General features: G+C 52.6%; 8 protein-coding genes across 8 annotated transcripts; 5 read left to right on the top strand and 3 right to left on the bottom strand.

Annotated features, from left to right (window-relative positions):
- The first annotated feature begins 1,289 nt into the window (after positions 1–1,289).
- Positions 1,290–2,297, top strand: BDP55DRAFT_221504 (uncharacterized protein). Its single transcript, XM_060566082.1, has one exon. It carries the CDS (start codon positions 1,425–1,427, stop codon positions 2,214–2,216), a length of 792 nt encoding a protein of 263 aa, XP_060427689.1. The 5' UTR covers positions 1,290–1,424; the 3' UTR covers positions 2,217–2,297.
- Positions 2,298–4,684: 2,387 nt separating this feature from the next.
- BDP55DRAFT_556284 (uncharacterized protein) lies at positions 4,685–5,038 on the top strand (the record flags this gene model as incomplete). Its single annotated transcript, XM_060569571.1, has 2 exons — positions 4,685–4,781; positions 4,857–5,038. Coding segments are annotated over 2 exons (279 nt in total), but the record flags the coding sequence as incomplete, so codon positions are not given.
- Positions 5,039–5,820: 782 nt separating this feature from the next.
- On the top strand, positions 5,821–7,018 carry BDP55DRAFT_221626 (uncharacterized protein). Its single transcript, XM_060566084.1, has 3 exons — positions 5,821–6,323; positions 6,382–6,431; positions 6,488–7,018. Exons 1-3 carry the CDS (start codon positions 6,151–6,153, stop codon positions 6,886–6,888), a joined length of 624 nt encoding a protein of 207 aa, XP_060427687.1. The 5' UTR covers positions 5,821–6,150; the 3' UTR covers positions 6,889–7,018.
- Positions 7,019–7,029: 11 nt separating this feature from the next.
- Positions 7,030–8,624, bottom strand: BDP55DRAFT_695372 (uncharacterized protein; the record flags this gene model as incomplete). The annotated part of the gene is made up of 7 exons (XM_060577460.1): positions 7,030–7,117; positions 7,522–7,811; positions 7,857–7,897; positions 7,924–7,976; positions 8,026–8,154; positions 8,209–8,227; positions 8,315–8,624. 7 exons carry the CDS (start codon positions 8,622–8,624, stop codon positions 7,030–7,032), a joined length of 930 nt encoding a protein of 309 aa, XP_060427686.1.
- A 1,720-nt stretch (positions 8,625–10,344) lies between these two features.
- On the bottom strand, positions 10,345–11,131 carry BDP55DRAFT_633955 (uncharacterized protein; the record flags this gene model as incomplete). The annotated part of the gene is made up of 3 exons (XM_060572618.1): positions 10,345–10,544; positions 10,699–10,948; positions 11,066–11,131. The coding sequence occupies 3 exons, from the start codon at positions 11,129–11,131 to the stop codon at positions 10,345–10,347; spliced, it is 516 nt and encodes a 171-aa protein (XP_060427685.1).
- A 284-nt stretch (positions 11,132–11,415) lies between these two features.
- BDP55DRAFT_221186 (uncharacterized protein) lies at positions 11,416–15,525 on the bottom strand. The gene is made up of 6 exons (XM_060566080.1): positions 15,442–15,525; positions 15,095–15,398; positions 14,724–15,044; positions 14,496–14,670; positions 14,412–14,438; positions 11,416–14,365 (listed from the first exon to the last, which is right to left on the bottom strand). The coding sequence occupies exons 2-6, from the start codon at positions 15,293–15,295 to the stop codon at positions 11,592–11,594; spliced, it is 3,498 nt and encodes a 1,165-aa protein (XP_060427684.1). The 5' UTR covers positions 15,296–15,398; positions 15,442–15,525; the 3' UTR covers positions 11,416–11,591.
- A 477-nt stretch (positions 15,526–16,002) lies between these two features.
- Positions 16,003–18,142, top strand: BDP55DRAFT_695371 (uncharacterized protein; the record flags this gene model as incomplete). Its single annotated transcript, XM_060577459.1, has 2 exons — positions 16,003–16,065; positions 17,249–18,142. The coding sequence occupies 2 exons, from the start codon at positions 16,003–16,005 to the stop codon at positions 18,140–18,142; spliced, it is 957 nt and encodes a 318-aa protein (XP_060427683.1).
- Positions 18,143–18,516: 374 nt separating this feature from the next.
- BDP55DRAFT_555924 (uncharacterized protein) lies at positions 18,517–23,096 on the top strand (the record flags this gene model as incomplete). The annotated part of the gene is made up of 7 exons (XM_060569534.1): positions 18,517–18,708; positions 18,755–18,828; positions 18,876–19,167; positions 19,220–19,537; positions 19,585–19,765; positions 19,897–21,722; positions 22,758–23,096. 7 exons carry the CDS (start codon positions 18,517–18,519, stop codon positions 23,094–23,096), a joined length of 3,222 nt encoding a protein of 1,073 aa, XP_060427682.1.
- Between the last annotated feature and the right edge of the window lie 1,426 nt (positions 23,097–24,522).

Raw genomic sequence — 24,522 nt, 5'->3', positions numbered from 1 at the left:
CGAATATTAATTGAGGGTACTGATTCGATCAGCATAATGGACTTAGTATTGATTGCGCATAGTTGCGTGTTCACCATGCCGCCGCTACTTGTGCCGAACCACTTGTCCAAACCCAACTGGCGAACTGCAGATGGTGAATCAGTACCACCTAGTTCCCCCTGGAACCCTTCGCATCTAACAGGAAAGTTGTCGCTGTCTGCCTGCGCGATTGGGAACTCTGCTAGAATGTGTCTCGCCAAGATGGGATTGCAGCGCCTCAGCGCAGCGTATCTACTGACGATTGAATCACACGCAGTCGGGTCGCTGCAGATAATGCAAGACTCTGCACGCAGTGTTTGCGAGGCATTGCTCAACGTGGACAAAGTTCGTCCAATTGTTCGAACGTAGGCTGTCGCGCATCTCTCACCGGCTGCGAGTATTCTGCATGCGTATATGCGGGTCTGCCGCGAGTCTGCCGCGAATTTGCGAACCACGTATAGCGGTGTTTAATTGGTCAACCTTTTCAGATGTACTGCCGCTAGCCCCGCGTTACGTCCTGTCGGGTCCCGGGCGAGCTCTGAGAACAGGGATAGGGAAGTCTAGATCCCACACCTCGCCCTGGAAGAAGGCGTGCTTATCACAGGATAACTCTGTCCGGGTCGCACCGTTCTCGCGGCGGATGCCACACCTTTCGGTGCCTTACCAAAGAAACTTAGGATGGTACACTCCCTACATGTGAGTATTCGCACAGCGCAGCCTGCCTTGATAGAGGCAACAGTGAGTTCCACCCGTATAAGAGCTTGATCGAGACATACTGCCCGCATTTGCGCTTGGGCAAACGACACATCTGCCATCACACGGAGCATTCTTTCCTCGAACCACGTCAGACGACTTACGATGGCGACTTGTGGAACTCATTATGTGAGAGGCTCTGTGGTGATCATGAGAGACAGAGACGTTGAACAAACTAACAAGACTCGCTAGGGACATCAGCCCCAGCAATGCATTCGCCCAGCCTGTGGGGTAAATTGCGGCCCGCCAGTATCCGGTTCATGCAATACGCAGCGCCTCGATGACGTTGATGAGAGGCTGACCAAAATAGCCGAAAAAGCCGAGAAGCTCTTCAATATGATGCACGCGCAGGCATGCATCACCAGTCAATTCGACGACAGGTAGGTAGACTCGTCCCAGTCGTTACCTGAAAGCACATATTTACGCAGCAATATTACAACAGATTGAAGAAGATTGGCGAAGCCGTCGTATCCATTGAGAACACCCTCAGTGTGGTTAGTGCTACTCTTGCCAATGATCATGACACCTTGGCAGCAATCGTTGTTACGATCAATGAGACTCGTGACTCCTCTGTGGCAGTCAATGACACAGTAAGCCAGGCGAAATCTGACATTACGGTACTAAATAACACCACTTACCAGACACGTACGGGAATGACAGAGATGGGTAATACACTTACCACCACTCAGAACGACTTGCAAGTAGTCAAAAATACGGTCAACAACATTCAGAGCGCCATGGAGGCAGTTGTCAATACGGTCACTAGGACCCAAGCTGTTGTGATAGCAAATGGCGACACCGTGACTAACCTACGGCTCGGATTGGCAGAAGTTACTCGCACTATCACCAACACTCAGAATGTTGCCGAAGCGGTTGATAGGAAAGTCAACCAGACACACGATGCCACGACAGCAGTCGTCAACACAGCTGACAACATTTTGAGTGATCTAGCGGCAGTCCGACAAACAGTCGTCCGTACCCAAGATACTGTTTCGGCAGCGGACAATACGATTAATCAAACTTTAGCTGCAGCAGTAGCGGTGAACAACACGCTCGATCAGACACGAGCTGCAGTGACAGCGAACCACAGTCTAGCCAACAGTATATTGGATGGATTGGAGACAGTCGCCTGTGTTGCCATCAGCACTCAGGAAGCTGTTACAACGACGGAGAGCATTGTCAATCAGACGCAGCATACGCTGGTAACCGTAAGCGGCACAGTTACTGATGCCAAGAATGCATTAATTACAATGGGAAACGCTGTCAATGAAACCCGCCAGAATATGACAGGCGTCAATCATACGTTAAACAATGCTCACAATACCATAACAACGATTGAGCGACAAGTCGCTCGCAGCAATGACAATGCTCTTCAAAATCGGACCGAAATCGACAATCTGCATCGGACCGTTGGGGAGCTTCTCCTGGAAGTTCGGGCAGGGTAACGACGAATGAGCCCATGTCGTAACATTATGATCCCACTAACCCTACATAGTCATTTCAATCATGTAGCACGCTTATCTAATCGTTTCGCAAGTTGCTGCACAACATAATACGAAGCTTCCACGGTATCAATAATCAACACATCCCTGGATTTCCGACATCACATGCCTTGTTTCAGAGACTCTCAGGTAAGGAAGGCTTCGAGCGGTAGGAACTTGACTAAGATGACCACAGAAGATCAGATGGGCGTTATTTTAGTAAGCCTCGGTCTTCCTGTGAACGGGTCACTGCTGAGCAAGAAAACTCGCTTGAAAACATATCTGGGACTGAGGATATGATTGAAGGTTTGAAGATGTGTTGACTGTTTTGGGGATGTCAGTGTGGCTAATACTTACTCATGTTCACAATGATGTCAGCGAGAATAAGGCCCTCGACTCGCTTTGCTCTCATCTAGATTAAATGTGATAGTATGGATCCGTATTTTCTTGACGTTCGCATCGGCTATGTCAGGCCATACCTTGCCCATGGTTCCTGAGACGCGGTCAGCCGTCGAAGCAGGTGACGGAGAACCACATTCGTCTCGCCATTTCCCTCTCCGTCTGTTAAGGGAATTATCGTGCCCAACTCAAGAGCGTTGACCGTCAATTTTTGGACGGAGAGGAAGGCCTTGACCGAGTTTTGTCTTTAGCCCTTACGTGCAGGTTCTATGAGATCGACAACATGCACATCTGTTTTACAGATCTGCTATGTAAGTTGCCAGCGAGTCTTACGAAGTTCGATGCCCTACCGATGCAATGATATCTTGTACTGTGCAATACATCTCGGAGGGACTCTGACACCAAAAACTCTGCAAAAGCGCGCCACGCCTTTATGTTCCCTTCGCTACCTAAACAAAGTCCCACTTCGTCTTGTAGGCCTTATAGGTAGTAAGCCCAAGCCTCTTGCTCTGCGGGGGCCGTCGTCTGCTATCCTAAGTGTTTTCGGAGCTAATCAGACCAAGTGACCGATGGAGAGCGGAGTTTGTATAGGAAGGTCAGAAGGGCGAGGGATGATGATACAGGTGGTGCGAATAGGCGATCGGCGGTAGGTGAAAGGCTCTCTGGCAACGCGCATAGTACCTTGGGTGTTGAAAGGGGTCGACTTAGGTCGGGAAGTAAGACAACCAAGAACTTTCGTGAGGATATGGGAAAAAGAAGCTGCGGACGAGTTGAAGCTCTAAATGGATTGAAAAGAAGCCTAAGAGAAAGCAATTCCAAGCAGCAAACGCCATTGAATGAGTGCTGGTTCGACATTGATAGATGCTGTTAACGCACCAGCAGACTGACCCCACAACTGCCGCACTTTCCAGGGGTTTCTATGGAGCTGCCGAAAGTTCGTCCGAGAGTTGCCGGGCCGTTCGCTGATGACTTCGAAAACTGTGAATTGTATCATACAGAATTTGGCTTGTCTATATGGTCGCGGTGACTAATGAGCGCCGAGGCAATGCCTAGGACTTCAGCCATCGTCGGTGGTCGAATTTGGGCGCTGTTCTTGCCAGATGGCAGGGGGACGGATTGCATGATTACCTTCGCCATTAGTCAGGGACTCCGCCGCAGCTGTTAACCTTTTAACTGGCCATATCCACTATGGCAGCGGACCTGCACTCCCTCTCATCCACTAGCCTTGCCGGACACCCATAAACTTGTATGTCGGCCTTTGTCGGTGATAGCGATTCGTGGTCCGTCATCTCAAATAGCTAGCATCCCGCGGCGAAGTCTCGTTTGTTTTCACGTGTCATCTTTTGAATAAGAGCTGATCATAGTCAGTCACTTCACACCGATGAAAATAACCATTTCGCATCTGGAAGGCATAATGCCTGCAACGTATAATGGCCCAGAATGCATAACAGGACTAAAGCCCGTCCCGCAGACACCTGGTCTGTCTCCAAGTTCCCCGCTTTGCTCTCCAGCCTAATCCAAATTTAGTTGGCTCCCTTATTGTTAGTGTATGGTTCTCTGCTACTGCACATGCGTCGAGCCCCGCGTTTGCAACACTCCTCGAAAGCTACTTATACTTCGACATAGCCCGCGGAGAATAACCATTCTTGTCGTGCCGGAGTTCGCCACTTTCGAGAATGAGTTCTCTGCGACCTTCGCGTCAACCCTAAGGAGTACAAGAACATTTTCGACTTCATGGTATCATTCTTCTTCTCTCCCGGAATCTTGCACATAATGTACATTCCTCTTGATAGAGCGGCTCGCATCAACTACAATGCGACGGCCGAAAATGTCGTAAACATTGTTTGGTTGATGGCTGATGGCCTTTCCATCAGTCCGATAATGAGGGGACTAGAACACGAAGGAAGCCGAGGCTCATTGTTCAAGCAGTATTGGGGAGCTTTCGGGGCTTGGCTGTCCCAGCCACGTAAGTGGCTGCTGCTGGACTCTTTTAGGAAAGCGAGGTTTGCTGGCTCAGCTGACAGAATTCTCCAGAGATCATAGCTTTAATAATGACATGGGCGATTGTATTCACCATCGCGAGTATGAATATCCTCGGCCTAGGGTTTGGTCCAGCCGGAGTAGGCGCTGGTGAGTCGCTAGGTCTATTCACGCTGTCGACGTTCCTTACCTTCTACCGAGATCGCTGACTGCGTGGCGCACAAGGAACATTGGCGGCCGCTTTCCAGTCTTGTGTGTACGGAGCTTTCACCCCAGCAGGGGGATTATTCGCAACATTGACAAGCATGGCCATGTTGGGAACATTGATGCCATGGGCTGCTGTCGTTTCTGGGGTTCTTGCAACATTAGTCACGGGTCTTGTGTGGGAATATGGTGTAGATCGATAGGGCGCGCGTATAGTGAGTCCCCTATCCGACAAACGAGACGAGGCTGTGATAGCAGGGCACGGAAGAGCAGCGTTCCATATTCATGGGACACCTTCAAGCAGTCGGTCTCGAAGCCGCTCTGTCCAGGACGGTCATCGTATCCATCCCCGCGGCCTGTCATTTCTTGCCTTTGCTCTTGGCTTCCTCTGGCAGCTTTGTTCACTAGTAAACTATCCTGACCCTGTACTTTGCTAGTAGAAACCGACGCCTCCATCTGTAGCTGTCGCTTGTATCTAGTTTTCGGGAACTGTCTGAAACTACTGAACTTCGGTTCTCTGAAGGGGATCTTCCTGTCCCGCGCATACGATTCTACCCAACAGGAGCCGCTCCCGTCTCCCTGTGATGATTCAATGGTAGGCGTAGTCTCCTCGGTGTCTCGTCGAATGGTGTCGTGTCGTCTTCGGCTTTTCATCGACTACAAGAATCTTGATTCAGATGACGGGCTGTGGGACGGATCAGAGCGCCTCCCTACGCTGTAGCTTGAGGTGAAATTAAAGTAAAGCTCTTGTCGACATCGGACGCCATGTGGGGCCTTAAGCCGGCCTCCCCCGGTCGCCATAGCGGTGACGTGGTGGGCGTATAACATGAGATTTCCATCATGATCATTGGAGCTGTAGACGTTGAGGGAACGAGGGTTTCACGTGTCCTTTCGCCCACAGCCTTAGTGCGGCTGAGCAGCGCGTTGCTGGTGAACCAGAAGTACGGCGGGCTTTGATATCTTCCGCAATCTTGACCGCCAACTCCCTGGCTTTCCAATCCTCCTTGGCGGCCGCGTTAGCTGCGTACTTGGCACAGGGATTCTCCTTTAGTCCGACCGTGCTCCGCTGGATGGTATTAACCTTGATGGCTCTAGTGTCGCGGGTGATATTCTCGCTGGCTGTTTTGGTTTCCGTTCGTTAGCTTTCTATGGCTTGGTGGAGATGCACGATTTAGAGTAGTTTGCTGCATTTTGACAAGCAGGAAGGGGAACTGCGATGAGCGTGGCTCACACGGCTTGGGGTCCAGTGGGTGTCCGTTTGCGGTGTCGATAAACTTGACCCGATGGTGCGCTGGCCTCAGTTGCTCCTGTGGCCATGGAGTTGCCATGGTGCCCAAGTCGCTGTAGGCTTCGCGACGAGCAAAAGGCTATCCAATCGACCGTTCAGGGCTTCGATTTCCAAAAGTTTCGTTGTTGCTTTGAACACTTTTCCCTTTTGTCGTTGCGTAACACTGGTTTTACTTGGTCGCATCTTAGTCATCAAAGTTGGTACACTATATCCACTCTCGATCAGATTCCCCACCAATCTTCTCACTCTCCGACCTAGTCACCTTTTAGCCAGTGGCACTATGGTCGAAAAGCAAGGCCTTGCGTGTCGTGAGTACACCATTTCGTAGGATGACAAAGGCTAATTTTGACCGCGAGTTCAACAGCTCTGGCATCGTCCAGTTCGCGCTTTCATATCAACGGCTCAAGAGAGGAGCCTGAGGACCTCGATGCTCACTTCAGCTTCAACAAGACTTTGCTTGTTGAAGACGACAAAAATGGATATCACACCGCTATCTCTTCGCCTGAAGCCGCATCATTAGAACTTAACGAAGCCCTGTTGACTGACCAAACGATGATGCCACCGACGGCTTATAGACTTTATCTAGAAATGGTGGATATTCAACAGTCCCTACAGCCGCTCATTCTGAGTAAAGGCCACGACGATGATTGGGAGGACGTTTTGGAGCTCTGTAGAATGCTGGAACGAGCTACAACAGGCCTGGTGCTCATCGTTGCCCAGGAAATGTCCGCGTTGTCTAGCATAGGACACCGGCGAGACCATTGACGGCCTGAGCTGGTTTAAATGATAATCAGTCATCGCTTGGAGGCATTACATGAGATAGCATAAATGCATGGAGTGAGCGTGACAATACTGGTATTGACGCGGACTGCCACAGAAGGGTTTGGAAAAGGACAATCAACGAGGCTATTTGGACGGAGAGCACTGTCCAGCATCGGAGTAAGCTCGCTGACTGATGAGCTGAATACGTCGTGTAGCTATGCGCCCGCCGATGCTAATCGGGATTGTCGACGAACACTGGACCTCTACGCTGGAATAGCGAACTTGCCTTGGGAGATGTGTTCTGATGCAGGAAAGGAACTGATGCAGGAAAGGAACTGATGCTGGCCAGGTAAATGATAAAGTGGTACATGTGAATAACGATCATGAAGTGTTCCATAATCATATCTTTCCCATACCATGAGTATTTCCTTGAATTCTCGAAATTGGAACCTGACACTGCGCACTTCATCGCGCGATGGCTAATTTGCCATCCAAAGTTGACAGAGTCAGGACTTCGTGTTAACCGTATTTTCTGACAGTTTTACGCTCCCGGTTCCAGTCGCCTGCAGGCTGATTCGGGTAATGTCGCGTGACATCTGCTGGAGCGAGGCATCGATGAGGTGGCGGCCTACCTACCGAGTCGTTGATCCGTAACCTCGATTCTTGCCATATATCGTTTTCCCAGTAGTCGACACTAAGAACTGCACGGTATCGTCTCCGGTCGCGTAATTGTCAATGATGCTAAAGTCCTCCTCCACGTGGCTTTCAGCTTGGGAACAGATATCGAGACACTGTCCGGCAGTCGTCCACCCCTCACGCAGTCTAGTGAGTTGCGCCACGTCATGCTCCAAGCTCATCTGCGTCGACGACCTCACGATGAGCCGGTCCATCAACTGTTGCATATGTTTTTCTACATCCGCGACGGTCTGGGCCAAATGTTCCCTGCAAGCTTAGAGGCCCTCGTTGGTGACGTGTTCAGGATAGAGGTTCTCGTGAGTATGAGCGTCATAGCCTGCAGAAGTTGTTGTAGAACTCTACTGATGCGGTTCGCCAACTGCGCGCTGAGTTCAAGACATTTCTGTGTGCTTTCTCTTTCTGCGCGGATTCAGTGTAGCTCTCGTGTATCCGCATCGTCTCCACCCAATGTGCTCGATTATAGCGGCAAGATTAGCGTCAATGTTTTCGAGACGAGCCTCGAGATCATCGGTTGTCGTTTTAATCATTGTTTGATAGTTTTCGAGATTCTCGGCGGTCGTTACGGATCGGCGCCTGTTCGAGACACACGGTCAGGTGATTCAATTCTGTACGGGGCACGAAACTTACAGTTGCGCATCAGCGAGGGCTATTTTGATAGTGGACTTGTAGCCCGCGAGAAGCTGTGTAAACTCGCCGATGCCATCGCCCATATACTGCAGCTTGGCCTAATCACGGGTGCTAGCGCGATCGCCGCTAGACCGCGAGGAGCATCGCAGGGGCTCTTGCTCAAACTCCTTGCACGCCTCGTCGCCTCGTCGCAAAGGCGTGTCAAGCGCAGATAGTTCGTTACCGGGCGCGACGTCGATAGTGTCGGTAAGCAAGTACAGCACTTCACTCACGGCTCTGAGCTCGTCGGCGAGATCCCGCACACGCTTGGGTTGGGTCCGGATGCCCTGAACTGTGTTGTACAGGGCGATGCTGGACTTAGAAGCGAGCAACGCAAAGCTTAGCACCCCCGATGCCAGGCCGATAGCTTCTGCCATTCCATCGAGGAACTTGTAACGTAGGATGGACAGGTGTCCAGTCTGCTAAGAGCAGCGGAGTCGGCGTTCCGTAGTACACCTGAGACGGGCTTGCGGGATGCAGGAGCCAATCAGAGATCGCGGCTGTGCACGACTACTCCCAGCTTTAACCCCGGGGCAGCGACGAATCCCAAGTCAGAGTCCAAGGCGTGGGTCTGCGCCAGCTCGTCAGGCTGGCTCAGCTTCAAGTGTAAGCATTTTGCTTAGCATTGTGTAATTGTTAGCGCGACCTCTCGTCGCAATGATTCTTATGCTTCAAGTGCTATGCCGCGGTAGCCTGGACTTTACACTCAAAAATGATCTTGACTTCAAAAGGCGAAACAGTTTGCCTCAGTGCACCTACCTTACCAGGACCAATAAGCCAGCTCCGTCGTTCAGGTCTCAGTCATCTCCACTTTCGATGGCTGTATGTTTTGCGATGAAATTTATGGGCAATAGCTTCCAGCTAGTAGTGCGTGCGGATGCCGAGGCGTTCAGCTTGATGTCGATAGGCGACATTGCGCCTGTATGCGTAAGCGCGTGTGTGAGGGGCTGCTAATTCTAGCAGCGTTAAGATGGCTATTGTATTCGGATGACTTGGTGATGATATGCAATCACCCACAGGGGATTTGCATCTGCGGTCAGTGAAGGCTTAGTCCGGATCACGGCGTCGACCGCCCCGAGCGATTCGCCTAGTGGAGGCGAGGCCTTTAGGGGGACATTCATAGCTGCTAGCCGTCCACCAACAGTGAGCTTGAATGTCTTGGGACAGCCTTTGACCGCCAGGGCCATCCACATCGATAAGAGCGTGTCTCATTAGCCGCCGCCCTTCACTTCACACATCAAGTGCGGACCCCTGGCGAACGCAGCAGACGGAGAGGGAAAACTCTAAAATGCATTCCAAGTACCAGCCGGAGAGTGTCTAGCGCAACGATCAGTACCTTAATCATCATCCACTTCGATGAGCAGAGTAGCCGTCTGCACAGCCAAGGATACCACATTATGGCGGATCCGAACAGCAGTGGCTTCCGTGCCTAAAGCCAGTGTGGCGCTCCACGGAGCCATCCGCGACTACAGAAGCCAGGCCAAAGACGCTCGAGGGCTCAAAGCAAAAGTTGGTGATTTGAGCCGGGTCCTAAGCGCACTCTTGGAGACGATTGCGACCAACCCAAGTCTCGACTTTGAAGCTCTTCAACAGCTGCTCCACGTTTTTATACTATGACAGAAGTATTACTCGATACACAAAACGTTCCAGCGACGCAACGCGCCCGAGCGTTCAGGACTGGACTACGCAAAAGTACCTCCACAAAGACATTAAGAACTTCAGAGAAATGCTAGTAGCGCACGAGTCCGCCATCAACATTACTCTAGCGAATACCACTATATAAAAATAACCACCTCGCGATTCATAGGCGCCGTGCTTATCTTCAGTTCCACCAGTCGCATCGCCGCCATATCGCCCGAAGTTCTTAAGATTACAAGGATATAACCTCCGACACCACCAGCGACCTAACTAAACATCTAGCATACGATACTAGAAAAGAAAGCATTAGGCAGGGTCTCGAAATATACGCCCAATCATCCGCCCAGCTCGCATAACACGGAGCTACGTCTATAGAATCTACCCAGTTTTTTGGACATCTATCGGCACGCAAGCACATCAAGAATAGTCTGAGTAAAGCCGGGCGGTCTATTCTCCCAACTAGACCGACTCCAAAGGACAAAAGAGAGCCTCAGCCCGTAAATTCACGTGATAGCCCCCGATCGAAGCAATATATTTGAAGATCCAACCTTGGCAGACAACAGTCACGCCTTTTCGCTTTCGACTGTGAACGATCTCGTAGCGGCCCGACGACTCAATCTCATCGGTTTCGGCATTTTGGTGGGCAAGCCAGGATAAAACTGTGCAAAAGTCTATAGAGGCTCTGATGAAACTGGACCTGAAGCATCTTCGGTCTTCGTCAGGCACGCAAAGTCGTCGACAGGCTCAACGGACAGAATCGGGGGTGTCCATGTATGCCACAAAGTTTAACAAACGTTTTGGACCTGGACTTACGCTTGTAGCCAGGAAAGCGATTGATCGAGACAATTGGCATATAGATAAGGGAGTGAAGGTGATGATTTCGAGTAACATGATTACGGTCCCTCCTAACAGAGATCTTATCCTTGCCAGTGCTCATGGTTTTGTGAACATGCCTTACTGCTTGGGATAAGATTGTGGACCACAGCTCGAGGGGACCTAGAGCGTTGTTCAAGGCTAGAAGCCGAAGCTCTAGACTAGAACCCTCTGATTCGCAGTCCCTTCCCTGTCATCATCGAGTGCTTTGCAGCAAACACAACTGCCGTTTCTGGCCTCCAAAATCTCGAGTGATTGAACCATCTAACCATATCGCTGAGTAGTCTAGTCGATTTAAGTGACCTACCGATGAAGGATCACTCAACGGCGCGGGCGAGGGGGTTTTGAGCAATGCGATCGACGGTAGAACCATGATTTCGGTATGATAGTGAGGGCGGCGAGGCCGGCGCGGCCTGCGATCGTCGTCCAAAGAACAGGTGTTGCTGTCCCTGTCAGCGCCAGGGTTCTCGTAGACTTGTAAGAGCCGATGTACTTAGTAGGTTATGACCTGAACATTTATCCTCGTTTTGTCTCTTTCGAATTGCATGCTTAGCGTGGGGATCTGGCTCTTTCGGACAAAGCTTCTTACCGTAGATGAGGTCAATCAGGCAACCTGAATGCTCGGGACTGGCTTCGTTGAGACTGGAAACACCACGGCCTACTACTTTGAGAATGCTCAAGGTGCATGCGTATGCGGGACTAGTATCACGGCTCCGAAGGGGCAAACTACTTTGGATGCTTTCGGGTCAGATTCGAATTGTTTTGTTCAGCGCGGGTGCGATGGCGGTCCTCAAAGTTTCCCTCCGTTCGGACAGACTGGTTAAATAGAGCTGTCACACCGGCACGGCGAGTATGGGCTCGTCTGCATTGAACTTGCGCTGTTTGGGCGAGGCTGAGTCGGTCCGTCGTCTGGCTGTTTCGCGGGGCCATCGGCACGGCGAGGATCTTTCGAGCATCTTGGCAATCCCATTATGTCCATTCCTTCTTGCTGCAGTGATCGCTGTGTTCCCATCGCAATCCTCGATGGCGGGATCAGCACCAGCCCCGATCAGAGTAGTCACAACTGACTCATCGCCCTGGCTAGCTGGCCAGAAAAGAGGCGATCTACCCGAAACTGATCTCGAGTTGACATCCACATCTGGCCTATGCACCAGAGCCTCGACGACTGTGTTGTGCCCAAAACTTGCTGCAATCCATAAAGGCGTTACCCCCCTGATGTTTTTTGTATCCGGCTTTACGCTTTCCCGTAAGAGCCGTTCAATAACCTGAACATCTCCAGCTTTTGCTGCGTCATAGAACTGTGCGATACAACGACATTCATCCTCAAATGGGATGTGACCGGTTTTTCGAGATAGGAAGTCCAAAATCCGGTCCTGACCACAAGTAGCAGCAGTAACGAATACCTCCTCGCTGATAATCATCTGGTCGCCTCGCCGGTCGAGAAGTAGTTTCATCACTTGCTCGCCTTTCCAAAAGTTTCCTGCTGCAGCCTTCACCACCTCTTCAGTAATGGTGATCTGGTCGCCTCGCCGGTCGAGAAGTAGCGCCATTGTTTCGTCAGAGAAGCTGCTAGCAATGGTGTGTACCATCTCCTCAGCGATGTTAATCTGGTCACCTTTCCGATCAAGAAGCAGTTTCATCACTTGCTCGCCAGCCTCTTTGTTTCCTGCTGCAGCTTTCACCACCCCTTCAGTAATGATGATCTGGTCGCCTCGCCGGTCGAGAAGCAGTTTCATCACTTGCTCGCCAGCCTCTTCGTTTCCTGCTGCAGCCTTCACCACCTCTTCAGTAATGGTGATCTGGTCGCCTCGCCGGTCGAGAAGTAGTTTCATCACTTGCTCGCCTTTCCAAGTGTTCCCGGCTGCAGCTTTTACTATTGCTACGTCTACCGACGTACCAGTATCCGCTCGGTCTAGCATAGCCTTCAACACCTCAACGTAACCTTTTCTAGAACACACTTCAAGCGGCGTCGTCTGCTTCGAGTCTCTATATGCTGAATCAACATATGGGATGAACGACGTCTCGTGTGCAGACGCTTCCGCGAGACCTTTCCCTGGCAAGAGCGCATGATCAATGAGCGATGGAATCCCCCATAGGGCAGCCACATGGAAGACCGATAGCCGAAAAGGCGCCCAGTGGTTCCTCTGAGAGTAACATTTGAGCCAGCTCTCACGCTCCCCTGAAACGATGGCGAAAAACTGAGCCTGCCCATCGTCTATTCGGAACTCACCCTTAGCCATGTGAGCGTGCTCCGGCCAAAATTCCGTCGCGTATGAAGCAAGATCGCTTCCATCTTTTACCTCTCCTCCACCCTTTAGGTGGTGCATGGACTCCGCAATAAGACTGCCAACGCAGCGGCTCGCTAGCGCATTGTGTGCCTTCAGCTCGGAGATGGAGATGTTTCGTCCTGCGCCGGTGACTAGGAAATCTCTGACGGATTGGTGAAGTAGCAGGACCTTCTCGTCCCGAACCACGATTATCAATCGACAGGCAGCAATTACCTCGGCTGTGAATTGGATGCGCTCCTCTTCGCCTTCGTTCTGGTAGAGGTCGCAGGCAGAGGCCAGCTCCCGTGTACTCATGGGACGCCGTGCTACCATAACGATGCCGAGCAGTCGTTTGATCGTTTCCGGGTCTTCGTCTTGTTGGAGTGCCGTATCGAGAAGTTCTTGGTAGAGCCATTGAAGTCCTTCGGGGATCTTCTCAAGGCGTGTGACGGCATTTCTTGAAGCGACCTTCTCCAGCTCCTGACAGGCTAAACCGACCCAGAGGAAGATGCCGCCAGCCTTTTCACGAAGCACCCGCGCAACATTGGCAGCTACCGTAGCAGTGTAGTGCTTCATCTCTTTGAGGTCAGCTACCTTCTCGTTGATAAACCTGGAAATATCTCGTCCAGATTCTTCAAACGATGCCAGGTTTTTGTTCAGGAATGCCTGCAGGTGCTCTCTAATCTCCAAGTATGGCCTGCTGGTAATAAGGAGGCTGACATTCAGCTTGCCGCCTGATCGATCTCGCCCGAAGGTCTCCTTAATTTGCTTCAGCAGTATGACCTGCTCGTCCTGCGTGCACTCGTCTAAGGCGTCAACTAGGCAGTACTTGCGGCCGGTAGCTGTATCCGCACATGCCTTCATGAACATTGCCCAAACCCCATCGAACGAACCAAAGGCTCGGGCTCCGCGCTCCTCATACTTGGGGAGGATGTATTCAATCAGCCGCGGGTGCTGCTGCACTAGCTGCAGGAGGAGCCCGCGGACGACTGCCGTGGCCGTTCTGCGCGTGTCATAGCCCGAGTCGCAAAAGAAGTACGCGAGCGTTTTGTTCGGAGTCCTGGAGAAGGTACCCGACAGGGCCTCGGCAAGGAACATGGACATGGTCGACTTGCCCGTCCCCGGGTTTCCATGGAGCCAGAGGACATCCGTCGAGGCCAATGTCGACTCCGGCGTGTTAGCAAGCCAGGCGGTCAGCTCGTCGGTTCCGAGGATCCAGGCACAGGTGCCTTTGGCGCGTTCGCCTTTTTTCCGCTTCAACGCCATCATGTCCTCGTATGGATCGGTGAGGAAGAGATCTCGGAGACATTCTCTCGCTTCGGGCTTCTCTTTCAAGGCGTCTGCAGGTTATGAGCACAGCACAGGAACGGCGAAGGGGGGCCTTACGGTCTCGATCGGTAACGATTGGTTTCGCTACGGGGGTGTCAGCTCCAGAATGTCGACCGAGCGGTCCTCGACTTGATCACTCACGTTTTGTTCGACGCTGAACGACGGCCGGGGCGTCTGCACAGAGCCTGCGCAACTCCGCGGTAACACTCTGAAAGGAGCGGTCGTCCGGGCCAGAGTACTTGTTCAACTCGGAATGATTCGCCGCGAGCGGGATCCTTTGAAGACCGGGAATACACGCCGACGCCTCATCAACTACCTTCGATGTGTCAGCATCCATCGGCTGGGGCAAGGCAGATGGGACAAACATACTCTTCCTCGACCAGGCCCTCCCATGCGGAGCATCTTCTTCAAGTAATCGGTATCGTATATCTCGAAGAAGCAGGATGTCGCAATAGACAGAGTGTTCCGCATCCGACAAAATTGGTGCAGCGTGTCCATCAGGTTTTCATCGTCGTATGCCAGGTTGCGGACGATGCCGTCGGGGGAGCCAGTAAAGCGCGAAAACCAAGCCACAATCTTGGCCAGAGACTGGAACTCGGATCCGCGGAGAGGAGAACCGAGGAAGACGACGCCGACTGTCAAGGTAGCGATGTGCCTGAAGGCGTCGTCCGAATTGGCGTACAGGAGCGCCTGGGCTGTCAGCCTCGTCCGCCGCTCTGAAGACATCTCCGGTCACTCACATGTTGGATTACGTTGCCGCCCAGGCTGTGGCCGACGAAGACAACCGGTCGGCTTGCCGTGGTTCCGTCCCGGAAGTCGCGGATGCTGCGAATGAGCTCCTCTCCACACAGCGACAGGCGTATCTTTGGCGCGTCGGCGTGCCACCTCGAGTCGTAACTGTAGAGGAGAATGCGCGAGCGGGGAACTACAGTCGGGAGCATGTTGGGGTCTTGGAGCCATTTCACATGGCGGCCCGGGGATTTCGGGTCCTTCCACGTCCAGGACCAGTCGACGTTGGCACCAAGACCGTGCACGGCGACGATGCTACGGAGGTTAGTGCGTTCGGACCCGACACCTGGGAACCTACTCGACTTCGGGTTCGGCACCCTCGTACACCGCATCCAGGGCCGGGCGGCTATGCGGGATATGCAGCGTGCGTCAGCGGGAGAGAACTCAAGAGAAGGGGCCACCTTACCATGGCGTTGAACGACGGCTAAGTGCTTGCGGTTCGGGTAGTAGACGGCTGATGGCGACTAGATGATCGTGCTGGATATGCAATGAACGTGATTGATTTGGGCAGCGATCCTGTACGACGCTGTAGGATGGGTTGACTGCGATGTAGTTGGAAACGTGATGAGATGTGTGCCCAGAGCCCAACGTCTATGAGCCTGCGTCAGCGGCCATCTGAATTGACAGGCAGCAAATCAAATGCGATGTCCTGCTCGCAGCCTGCATCACCTGCCGGTGGCTTGCCCTCGGCAGTGCCGCGGCGATCTCACCTCGGAAATACCCCCGGTACACCAGCAAGCCCAGATGTGTGCATCAACATAAGTACCTAACTGTGCTGCTATAAAAGACAGCCCGTGAGAACACGGGATTACTTTTGCCTAGTTCAGAGCGCTACATCATCCCAATATCGCACGTCGCGATGGCATCACAAGTGAGCTATGTGACCCTCTCTGGTGTGGGAGGTCGATCGGGTGCACGGGTAGTGAGTACCCTATCTACCAGACAAGGCTAAGAGAGACGTATTTAAATAAGCAGCATTCCATAGTCTTAAGAAAAACTATTTGCTTCGTCGGTCTCAAGACACCCTACCTAGTGAGGTGATCGTGTCTGTCCTTTCAACTTATCTTCTCTTGTACTTGCTCTTGACTTCCCTTAGCAGCTTTGTTGACCAGCCAGTGGTCGAATGCCGTTGTGTCGTCTTTGTCTTTTTGCTGACTACGTCGGTCTTGATTCGGAGGGCGGGCTATAGGAGGGTCTAGCGCGCTTCCTTGTGCTGTGGCTTGAGGTTGAAATTGAAATAACGCTCTTATTGACACTGTACGCTACGGGCTTTGGTTCGCCTGTTGAAGACTACCTTTACCCTCGAGGCGGAATGTAGTCGTTTCGTGAAGGTCTCCTGCGTCGGAGTTGTTATAGCGTCAGCGATCTGCTGCTGAGGCATATCGTCGACATCCCGAAAGGCAATATACTCCGACTGATCCTTGATGAGTTATTGGAGCTAGAGTGCCATCTGTGAGAATTACGGCAGTCGGATGACCTGTGGAAACGGGAGAGACGATGTATGGCAATTCACATGAGTACCTAACTATGGATTGGCGTTGGCAAAAGCGGGGTAGAGACTTGCCTGAAGCCTTTGGCAAACGTACTTTGCGCATCATCGTGGACACGTGGTTGATATTGTGTTAATTCGTGCTAGCTCACTTGCGGCCCCGCCAAATTGCCTGGCCGTTTTCCATTCACGGCTGTGAGACTCCAACGCCGACGCTCAATCGGAATGGCTGACGGTGGTCGGCAAGGCCTTCAGGCTGTTGGCACGATGATCAGCCATTCAGGCTGCTTACACCTTTGCGTCAGCGGCTAGCCTGAGACTCCTCAACGGGACCACGGGTAGTCCGAAATATCTACTATTCGAGGTTGCAAGACGAACCATTGAGAAACCGACTGGTAAAGTACTGATAGGTGTGCTTCGACGCCTGGCTATCGTCAGTAGTCGCGCATCAGCATCAGCGTCTTATCATCCTGCTACGGGAATCCACTTGTTCCATCCGGCCACAGGGCAGCACGTTCTTCCCAAATGTGACCAGCGATGGCATCGCATCCAGACCAGGGAGGCACTCTGTTCCGTCTTTGACCGGGAACGTAAGCATGGTAATCGAACTCAATAGTCGCCTCCCTTCACCCAGAAGCTCCTAGGAAGTAATGGTTCGCAAGAAAGTAAAGCGTCGGGGCTAATTGAAAACGACCTCGCTTCCCTTTTGCCTGCCTCTCGGCGGACGAAAGATGATGATTTGGCGGCGCCCGCTTGTTCTTCCGTTCTCGATTCTGCCAATGTCAAGTTCGATCAGTTGCGACTAGCTGCCATTCATGACTGGGTTGATGAGGAGACCGATCTCCGTCGGCTCGCCGACATCCACAACTGGCTGTGGACCGCGGGTCGGCCCATGCCGCCGCGTCCGCTCCATCAGCAACGCCTGCTCAATCGCGAGATCGTGGTCACTGAGAAGCTAGACCTGCACCTTGTGTGGACGACCGGTCGCATCTTCGTCAAGCCGCTGTCACGCTTCCTCCTTGAGCCGCACTTCTGGGCAAGAGTCCTCCAGTGTCATAGGGTGCCCGTCTCCAACGCAGACCCGTGCAGCTGCGGTGGTCGGCGGGAACGCGCGCTCGGCTTCCTCTTCTCGCACGCGGCCCTCATAGCGCACGAGAGCGACTTTCACATCGCCAAAGAGATGCACCTTATTCCCGAAGAGGTACAGTGGTTGGCGTGGCGGACGGCCGTGCGGGAGTTCCTAGGCACTTCGTCCGTCTACCCCTGGATCGACCCCCGCTTTTACTATGGGGAGCTCCGCCTCAGCCGGCTCAACAAGATCTACTTCTTTTGGAAGACCCCGTTCCGCGGCTATATGTCTCGCTGGAACCAGTATGGCTCATTCTTCCACGACAACTTTGCGCTGCTGGCCAGCTCGACCGTCTATATCGCTGTCGTCCTGACGGCGATGCAGGTCGGTCTCGCTACGGAAGCTCTTCAAGACAACGGAGCCTTCCAGTCGGCCTCGTAGGCTTTGCCATCTTCGCCGTCTTAGGGCCTCTGGCCGCTGCATGTCTCGTTATGGTCACGTTCTGCTACATGTTCATGGGGAATTGGACTGCCACACTGCGTTACAGCAGGAGGAGGTTCGAACGAATCGAAGGTCGGTAAAAGTTGGGGGGCGTATCACCGCGCCGCAGTATGACAGCGTTAGGCAACATCCAGTCCATCGTCGAAATGCCGCACCACGTCAGCCAATCTTTCCCCGTGATCTGGTCAGCTCACAGCTTGTGCTGCAGCCTTCCACCCGGCACATGCTGAATACTGGGAAGCATTCCACCAAAGCCTTCGTCTCGTACTCATTGCCCAAAGACTTGACGCGACGCTTCGCGAACGTAATTTCCAATGGCGACGCCAGCTGTAGTGATCCAACAAACGGATGGGATGCAATCTGGTGTATTCCTCTTTTTGGTTTTCATTGCTGCTGGCGTGTACTTGTGGATGTCGATGAAGACCAGGCAATCCTCAACCTCGCGATTACAGGCCAAAGCTGTACACAAGCGCTCCACTGCTACATTGCCGCCAGAGGCAGAGGAGGTTAGTCGACCCGACCGCTCCGTAGTACCCAACTAACGCCGCACAGAACCGTGTTCGACCGCCCCTCGACGTTCTCTACCCTAGGCCGGCCGACTATCCGAATGACGATGTTGAGGTTGAGTAAGTGTAAGAATGCAGCTTTGGGAACGTCGAACTAAGCATGGCAGCATCATCGCCGTGCACGGCCTCGGTTCGAACGTTGACTGGTCCTGGACTTGGAAAGGCGGCGGAGAGCGCATCGACTGGCTTCGAGACCCCGACATGCTGCCCGCCAAGGTACCCAAGTCGCGGATTATGGTGTACAACTACGAGTCGCGGTGGCATGTGGACGCCCCGAAAACGCGCCTTCAGCTCTGCGGCGAGGAGTTCATACACGCTTTGCACTTATTTCGCCGCGGCACCTCCAAGCGCCCAGTTGTCTTGGTCGGCCATAGCCTAGGTGGAAATGTCATCATCCATGTGAGCCCATATGATCGTCCGTGCTATGTGCCTAGCTGACTGCGATATTGAGGCCCTTTTATATGCTAGCGACAGGGTAGAGTATAGGTACTTGTCAGAGGCGACGGCAGGCGTTGTGCTGTTAGGCTCACCTCTTCGGGGCACGAAGTGGCAACCCTTCCTCGACTCTCTCGCGCAGCTGATGGGATCGACAGGGTCGCACCGCGGGATCACCAAAGAACTCGGCTTCGACGGGCCTGAGCTGCAGGATAGACTGCATCGCTTCTGCCGGCTTCGAAACACCCTGTCAACGCCCGTCTCCTGTTTCTTCGAACTCTTCGAAACGGACTATGGGCGCAGGTTTGGACTGAGCGGGGTGGCAAGGGGAATGGTATGCAATGCCCGGCTAACCTCAAGAGCCTAATCTCACATCTTTAGATCGTGGAAGAGGCGTCTGCTTGCATCCCAGGCCTCGACAGATACGCCCTTCAAGCGGATCACTTGAAGATCAATAAGTACCGTGGTCCAACAGACCGCGGATTCTTGAGCGTGTCAGGGGTGATCGTCGAGATGTGCGCCAACGCGAACGACGTCGTCACGCGTCGGCAAGATCGTGAGTGTTCCCGCTCCTGGCCTTATTATTTCTTCTAATCATTTCCTAGCAACGGATGTTATTACTGACAATTCTTGTAAACCCCCCCTCCCCCCCTTTCATTTGTGATCACCGAGCACAACTGACAGGCTGCCAAGATGCACTGAAGCAGAAACCCGATGCTGGTGCCTGTCTACGTGATCTCTTCTTGACCGACCCGCTGGATGACCGAAAGGCACTGAAACGCAAGAAGGGAAACCGTGCTTCCGGCACCTGCGAGTGGATCCTCGGCACCGAAGAGCTCACTACCTGGCTTGGTTCCGATCAGACAGGCCGTTCGGAGGCTCCGTCGACTCAGGTTCTTTGGCTTCATGGGAACCCAGGAACAGGAAAGTCCACCACAGCCATCTTTCTTACTGAGGAATTATCGAAAGCATTTACTACTACCGTTCGGAAAACGTTAGCATACTTTTTTTGCGACTCTGGGTTCGATACGCGAAAAACGGCCACGTCAGTCGTAAGGGGGCTTCTCCTCCAACTCGTCCAGCAGCACCCACAACTCCTCGACTATGTTTTACCAAAGTATAACGAGCGTGGGGTGGCGTTGTTCACCTCATTCGACGCGCTTTGGACAATCTTTATGAATGTGGCGGCGGACGAACACACCGGTGCAAAATACTGCGTTATTGATGCGCTGGATGAGTGCGATCGGGAGTCTCAAGTCACCCTGCTGCAACAGCTTAGAGAAACGTTTCAGAGCCAGCATGTGCCACCCAACGTCTTTGTACTGGTCACCAGTCGGCCGTATCCTGAGATACGCCAACATATGGGAGGGTTTATCAACAAGAACTTAGCTTCCTACCCAGAGGCAAAGCAAGACATTAAACAATGCATCGAGGAAAGAACGAGAGACCTGGCTACAACCAAAAACTACACCGACAAAGTCCGAACACAGGTCAGCAATATTTTGACAGAGAAAGCTGACGGTACTTTCCTTTGGGTTGGCTTAGCCTGTAAAGAGCTTAAGGATGTCCCTTCAAAGGATGCCGTCCGAGTGCTGGAAAGTATACCCAGAGGACTTACCTACCTATACAAGAGGCTTCTTGACACAGCTCTAGAACAGAACACCGGAGCCGCCGGACTTCGGCGTATCCTGAATTGTGTTGCAGTTTGTGTACGGCCATTGAGTGTACTAGAGCTCTCTGAAGCTTGCGAACTTCACTTGGACGAGGACGACGAGCAGACCCGGATTCAGTTTACCCGAGATCAAATTGACTCCTGTCGGCTTATAGTAGTCATTCAGGAAGAAAAGGTACTTTTACTACATCAGTCGGTAAAGGACTTTCTGACTGGGCCCGAAGCCGGCCATTTCATCAACGAGCTTAGGGCACACGCTGGTCTTGCTTACCGCTGCGTGGATCTGATCAAGGAGTCATATGATGCAAAAGGTGCGAATAGCCCCCTCTGTGGATACGCAATTGAACAATGGCCAAATCATGGACGCATGGCAAAGTCAGAATTTGGTGTCAAAGAATCACAGGCAGGGTTCTTCAAAGTTAGGTCCAACTATCTTCGGAGTTGGCTCAAAGACTATTCTGCACGCTTTCCCTTCGAAGGAATTACAGCACGAACTTCGGTCCTACACGTGGCTGCGAAGTGGGGGATTCCAGCTCTAGCGGAATATGTCTTTCAGTCAGATAAAGAAGGTTTCGACGCAGACAAGATGACCGAACTGATTGATCATAAGGATTCAAACGATAAGACACCAATGGAGGAAGCTGCTGGATCAAGGTATCTAGGGATTTTGCCTTTGCTTCTAGATCTTGAAGGGAAAGTATCACCGCAAGTTATAGTGGCCGCAGCAAGAAACTATTGGAACGGTAAGGAAGTCATGACACTATTTCTCGACCGACGAGGCGACCAGATCACCATCACCGAGGGAGTGGTAAGGGCTGCAGCAGGAAACAATCAGAATGGCGAGGAAGTCATGACACTACTTCTCGACCGGCGAGGCGACCAGATCACCATCACCGAGGAAGTAGTATCTATTATCGCCGGAACGTTCAACAAAGAAATCATGACGCTACTTCTCGACCGGCGAGGCGACCAGATCGCCATCACCGAGCAAGTGGTAAGGGCCGCAGCAGGAAACAATCGGAATGGCAAGGGTATCATGACACTACTTCTCGACCGGCGAGGCGATCAGATCACCATCACCGAGGGAGTGGTAAGGGCTGCAGCAGGGAACGAAGAGAACGGCAAGGAAGTCATGACACTACTTCTCGATCGGCGAGGCGACCAGATCACCATCACCGAGGAAGTAGTATCTATTATCGCCGGAACGTTCAACAAAGAAATCATGACACTACTTCTCGACCGACGAGGAGACCAGATCATTGTCACCGAGGAAGTGGTAAAGGCTGCAGCAGGAAACAATCGGAATGGCAAGGAAGTCATGACACTACTTCTCGACCGGCGAGGCGACCAGATGACCATCACCGAGGAAGTAGTCTCTATTATCGCCAGAACGTTCAAGAAAGAAATCATGAAACTACTTCTCGACCGGCAAGGCGACCAGATCATTGTCACCGAGGGAGTGGTAAAGGCCGCAGCAGGAAACAATCGGAATGGCAAGGAAGTCATGACACTACTTCTCGACCGACGAGGCGACCAGATCACTATTACCGAGGAAGTGGTAAGGGCCGCAGCAGGCAACGAAGAGAACGGCAAGGAAGTCCTGACACTACTTCTCGACCAGCGAGGCGACCAGATCAGCATCACCGAGCAAGTGGTAAGGGCTGCAGCAGGAAACAATCGGAATGGCAAGGGTATCATGACACTACTTCTCGACCGGCGAGGCGACCAGATCACCATCACCGAGGAAGTGGTAAGGGCTGCAGCAGGAAACTGGGAGTGCGGCAAGGAAGTCATGACACTACTTCTCGATCGGCGAGGAGACCAGATCACCATCACCGAGGAAGTGGTAAGGGCTGCAGCAGGAAACTGGGAGTGCGGCAAGGAAGTCATGACACTACTTCTCGACCGGCGAGGCGACCAGATCACCATCACCGAGGAAGTGGTAAAGGCCACAGCAGGCAACGAAGAGAACGGCAAGGAAATCATGACACTACTTCTCGACCGGCGAGGCGACCAGATCACTATTACCGAGGGAGTGGTAAGGGCTGCAGCAGGAAACAATCGGAATGGCAAGGAAGTCATGACACTACTTCTCGACCGGCGAGGAGGCCAGATCACCATCACCGAGGAAGTGGTAAGGGCTGCAGCGAGAAATTGGAAGGATGGCGAAGAAGTTATGGGACTGATTGTCAATCGGCGAGGCGACGAGATCATTGTCTGATACATAGGACTAGACACATTTCTTGGTTACCGACTTGCCTTGGAGCTTGCCTACGATATTTCTGCATTTATATCTGATTTTCATCCTTATTCTCAATTTTAGAGCTACTGGGAACTACTCTTCTGCGTCCGCATCTTGTGTTGGCGCTGTGACGTGGTGGAGCACGGAATGTGCAAGCTCAGTGAAAGCGTGTGGGTGAGGACCGATCAAACGAGGCGTAGTAAAGAGTGGAGGGATTGAAATCATTGAATCGGGACTACGGGGGCCGCTCTCGCGTCTTTCAATTCTGGCTTCCGTGATCTCCATAACGGATGGACAGCACGATCGGTCAGATGCTGTTCGAAGCCACGGAAATAGGAGGTTGTCGACTTTCTGCCCCTAGTCATGCTTGAGGGTTCTTGCAGAGTCGTGGGATTGGTGGGGCCCAGTCGCTGAGCTTCACGAGGGGCAGCTCATGGCGGCGGCGGCAGATGGGAGAGTGGTTATAGTGTCAGTGTATCCTCGAAGGTCTTGTAAATTGGGGCCAATGTGCCGTGCAAGCTGGGCTAAGTCGCTAGCGATCGTGGGTATGCCGTCTCGTGCGAACGTGTCTGGGGGGAAGGTAGGAACAGCGACTGAGAGTGCGCCTGTGGTGTTCTTTTGAGCGCTTCAGATGGCCGGGATCTTCGACAATCTGATTCCAAAACTCGGGCGGATACTGTCAAGACTTGAGATCCTCGGACGCCGGCCTGGGTCTCTTGACCTGACGGCCGTCTCGAAAAGGCTTGTCGGTACACGGCCTCTTTCGGCCGTTGATGGAGCCATTTTGTTACGAGTGCTCGTCGGAGCGACGCCTCTTTCGATCTTGTGGACTAGCCATGAATGACCGCCTATCGGGAGTCCAGTTTGGAACGGGATTACAGTGGTGATATCCAGGTCGCAAAGAAGGGTCACTACGTGGTGCCTATTGGAATTATTATGTGAAGGATGCACCACTGATTTCCTTAGCCAATTATTAGCCCCTAGATTCATGCAGCAGCCTTCTATTGGTCACACAGCCCTGGCCTTCCTGCGGCCTGGGCCTGGCTCCTCTCCAATCGGGGAAGCAGGCCGATAAGAGGCGGTTTGCAGAACCTTGCCATATGGTCAGCTGCAATGTTGAAGGCCTGAGCGCTTGGGCATCAAGCCTGCGCTTCGCCAGACGTTTTTGATTCGGAGGGACTGGACCTGACTGTAGCTGCGGGGAACTTTGAATCGGTACAATGATACCCCTGGGGTGTGCTTTGCGAAACCAACGGCAGCCTGGCGCTTATGGTCGATCGCCCACCGTCTAAGACGGAAGGAGTCGGGTGTTCTATGTGCCGTCTCATTTGTAACGAGGAGCGACGACCTCCAGTCCAGGTTGTCAAAACCATCACGACAAAAGCGGTATGCGCTCCATCTAGAA

The sequence above is a fragment of the Colletotrichum godetiae genome, assembly GCF_030913485.1.
Source record: "Colletotrichum godetiae strain CBS 193.32 chromosome Unknown BDP55scaffold_30, whole genome shotgun sequence".
Taxonomy (NCBI): Eukaryota; Fungi; Ascomycota; class Sordariomycetes; order Glomerellales; family Glomerellaceae; genus Colletotrichum; species Colletotrichum godetiae.
This window is presented reverse-complemented; position numbering and strand designations above follow the sequence as displayed.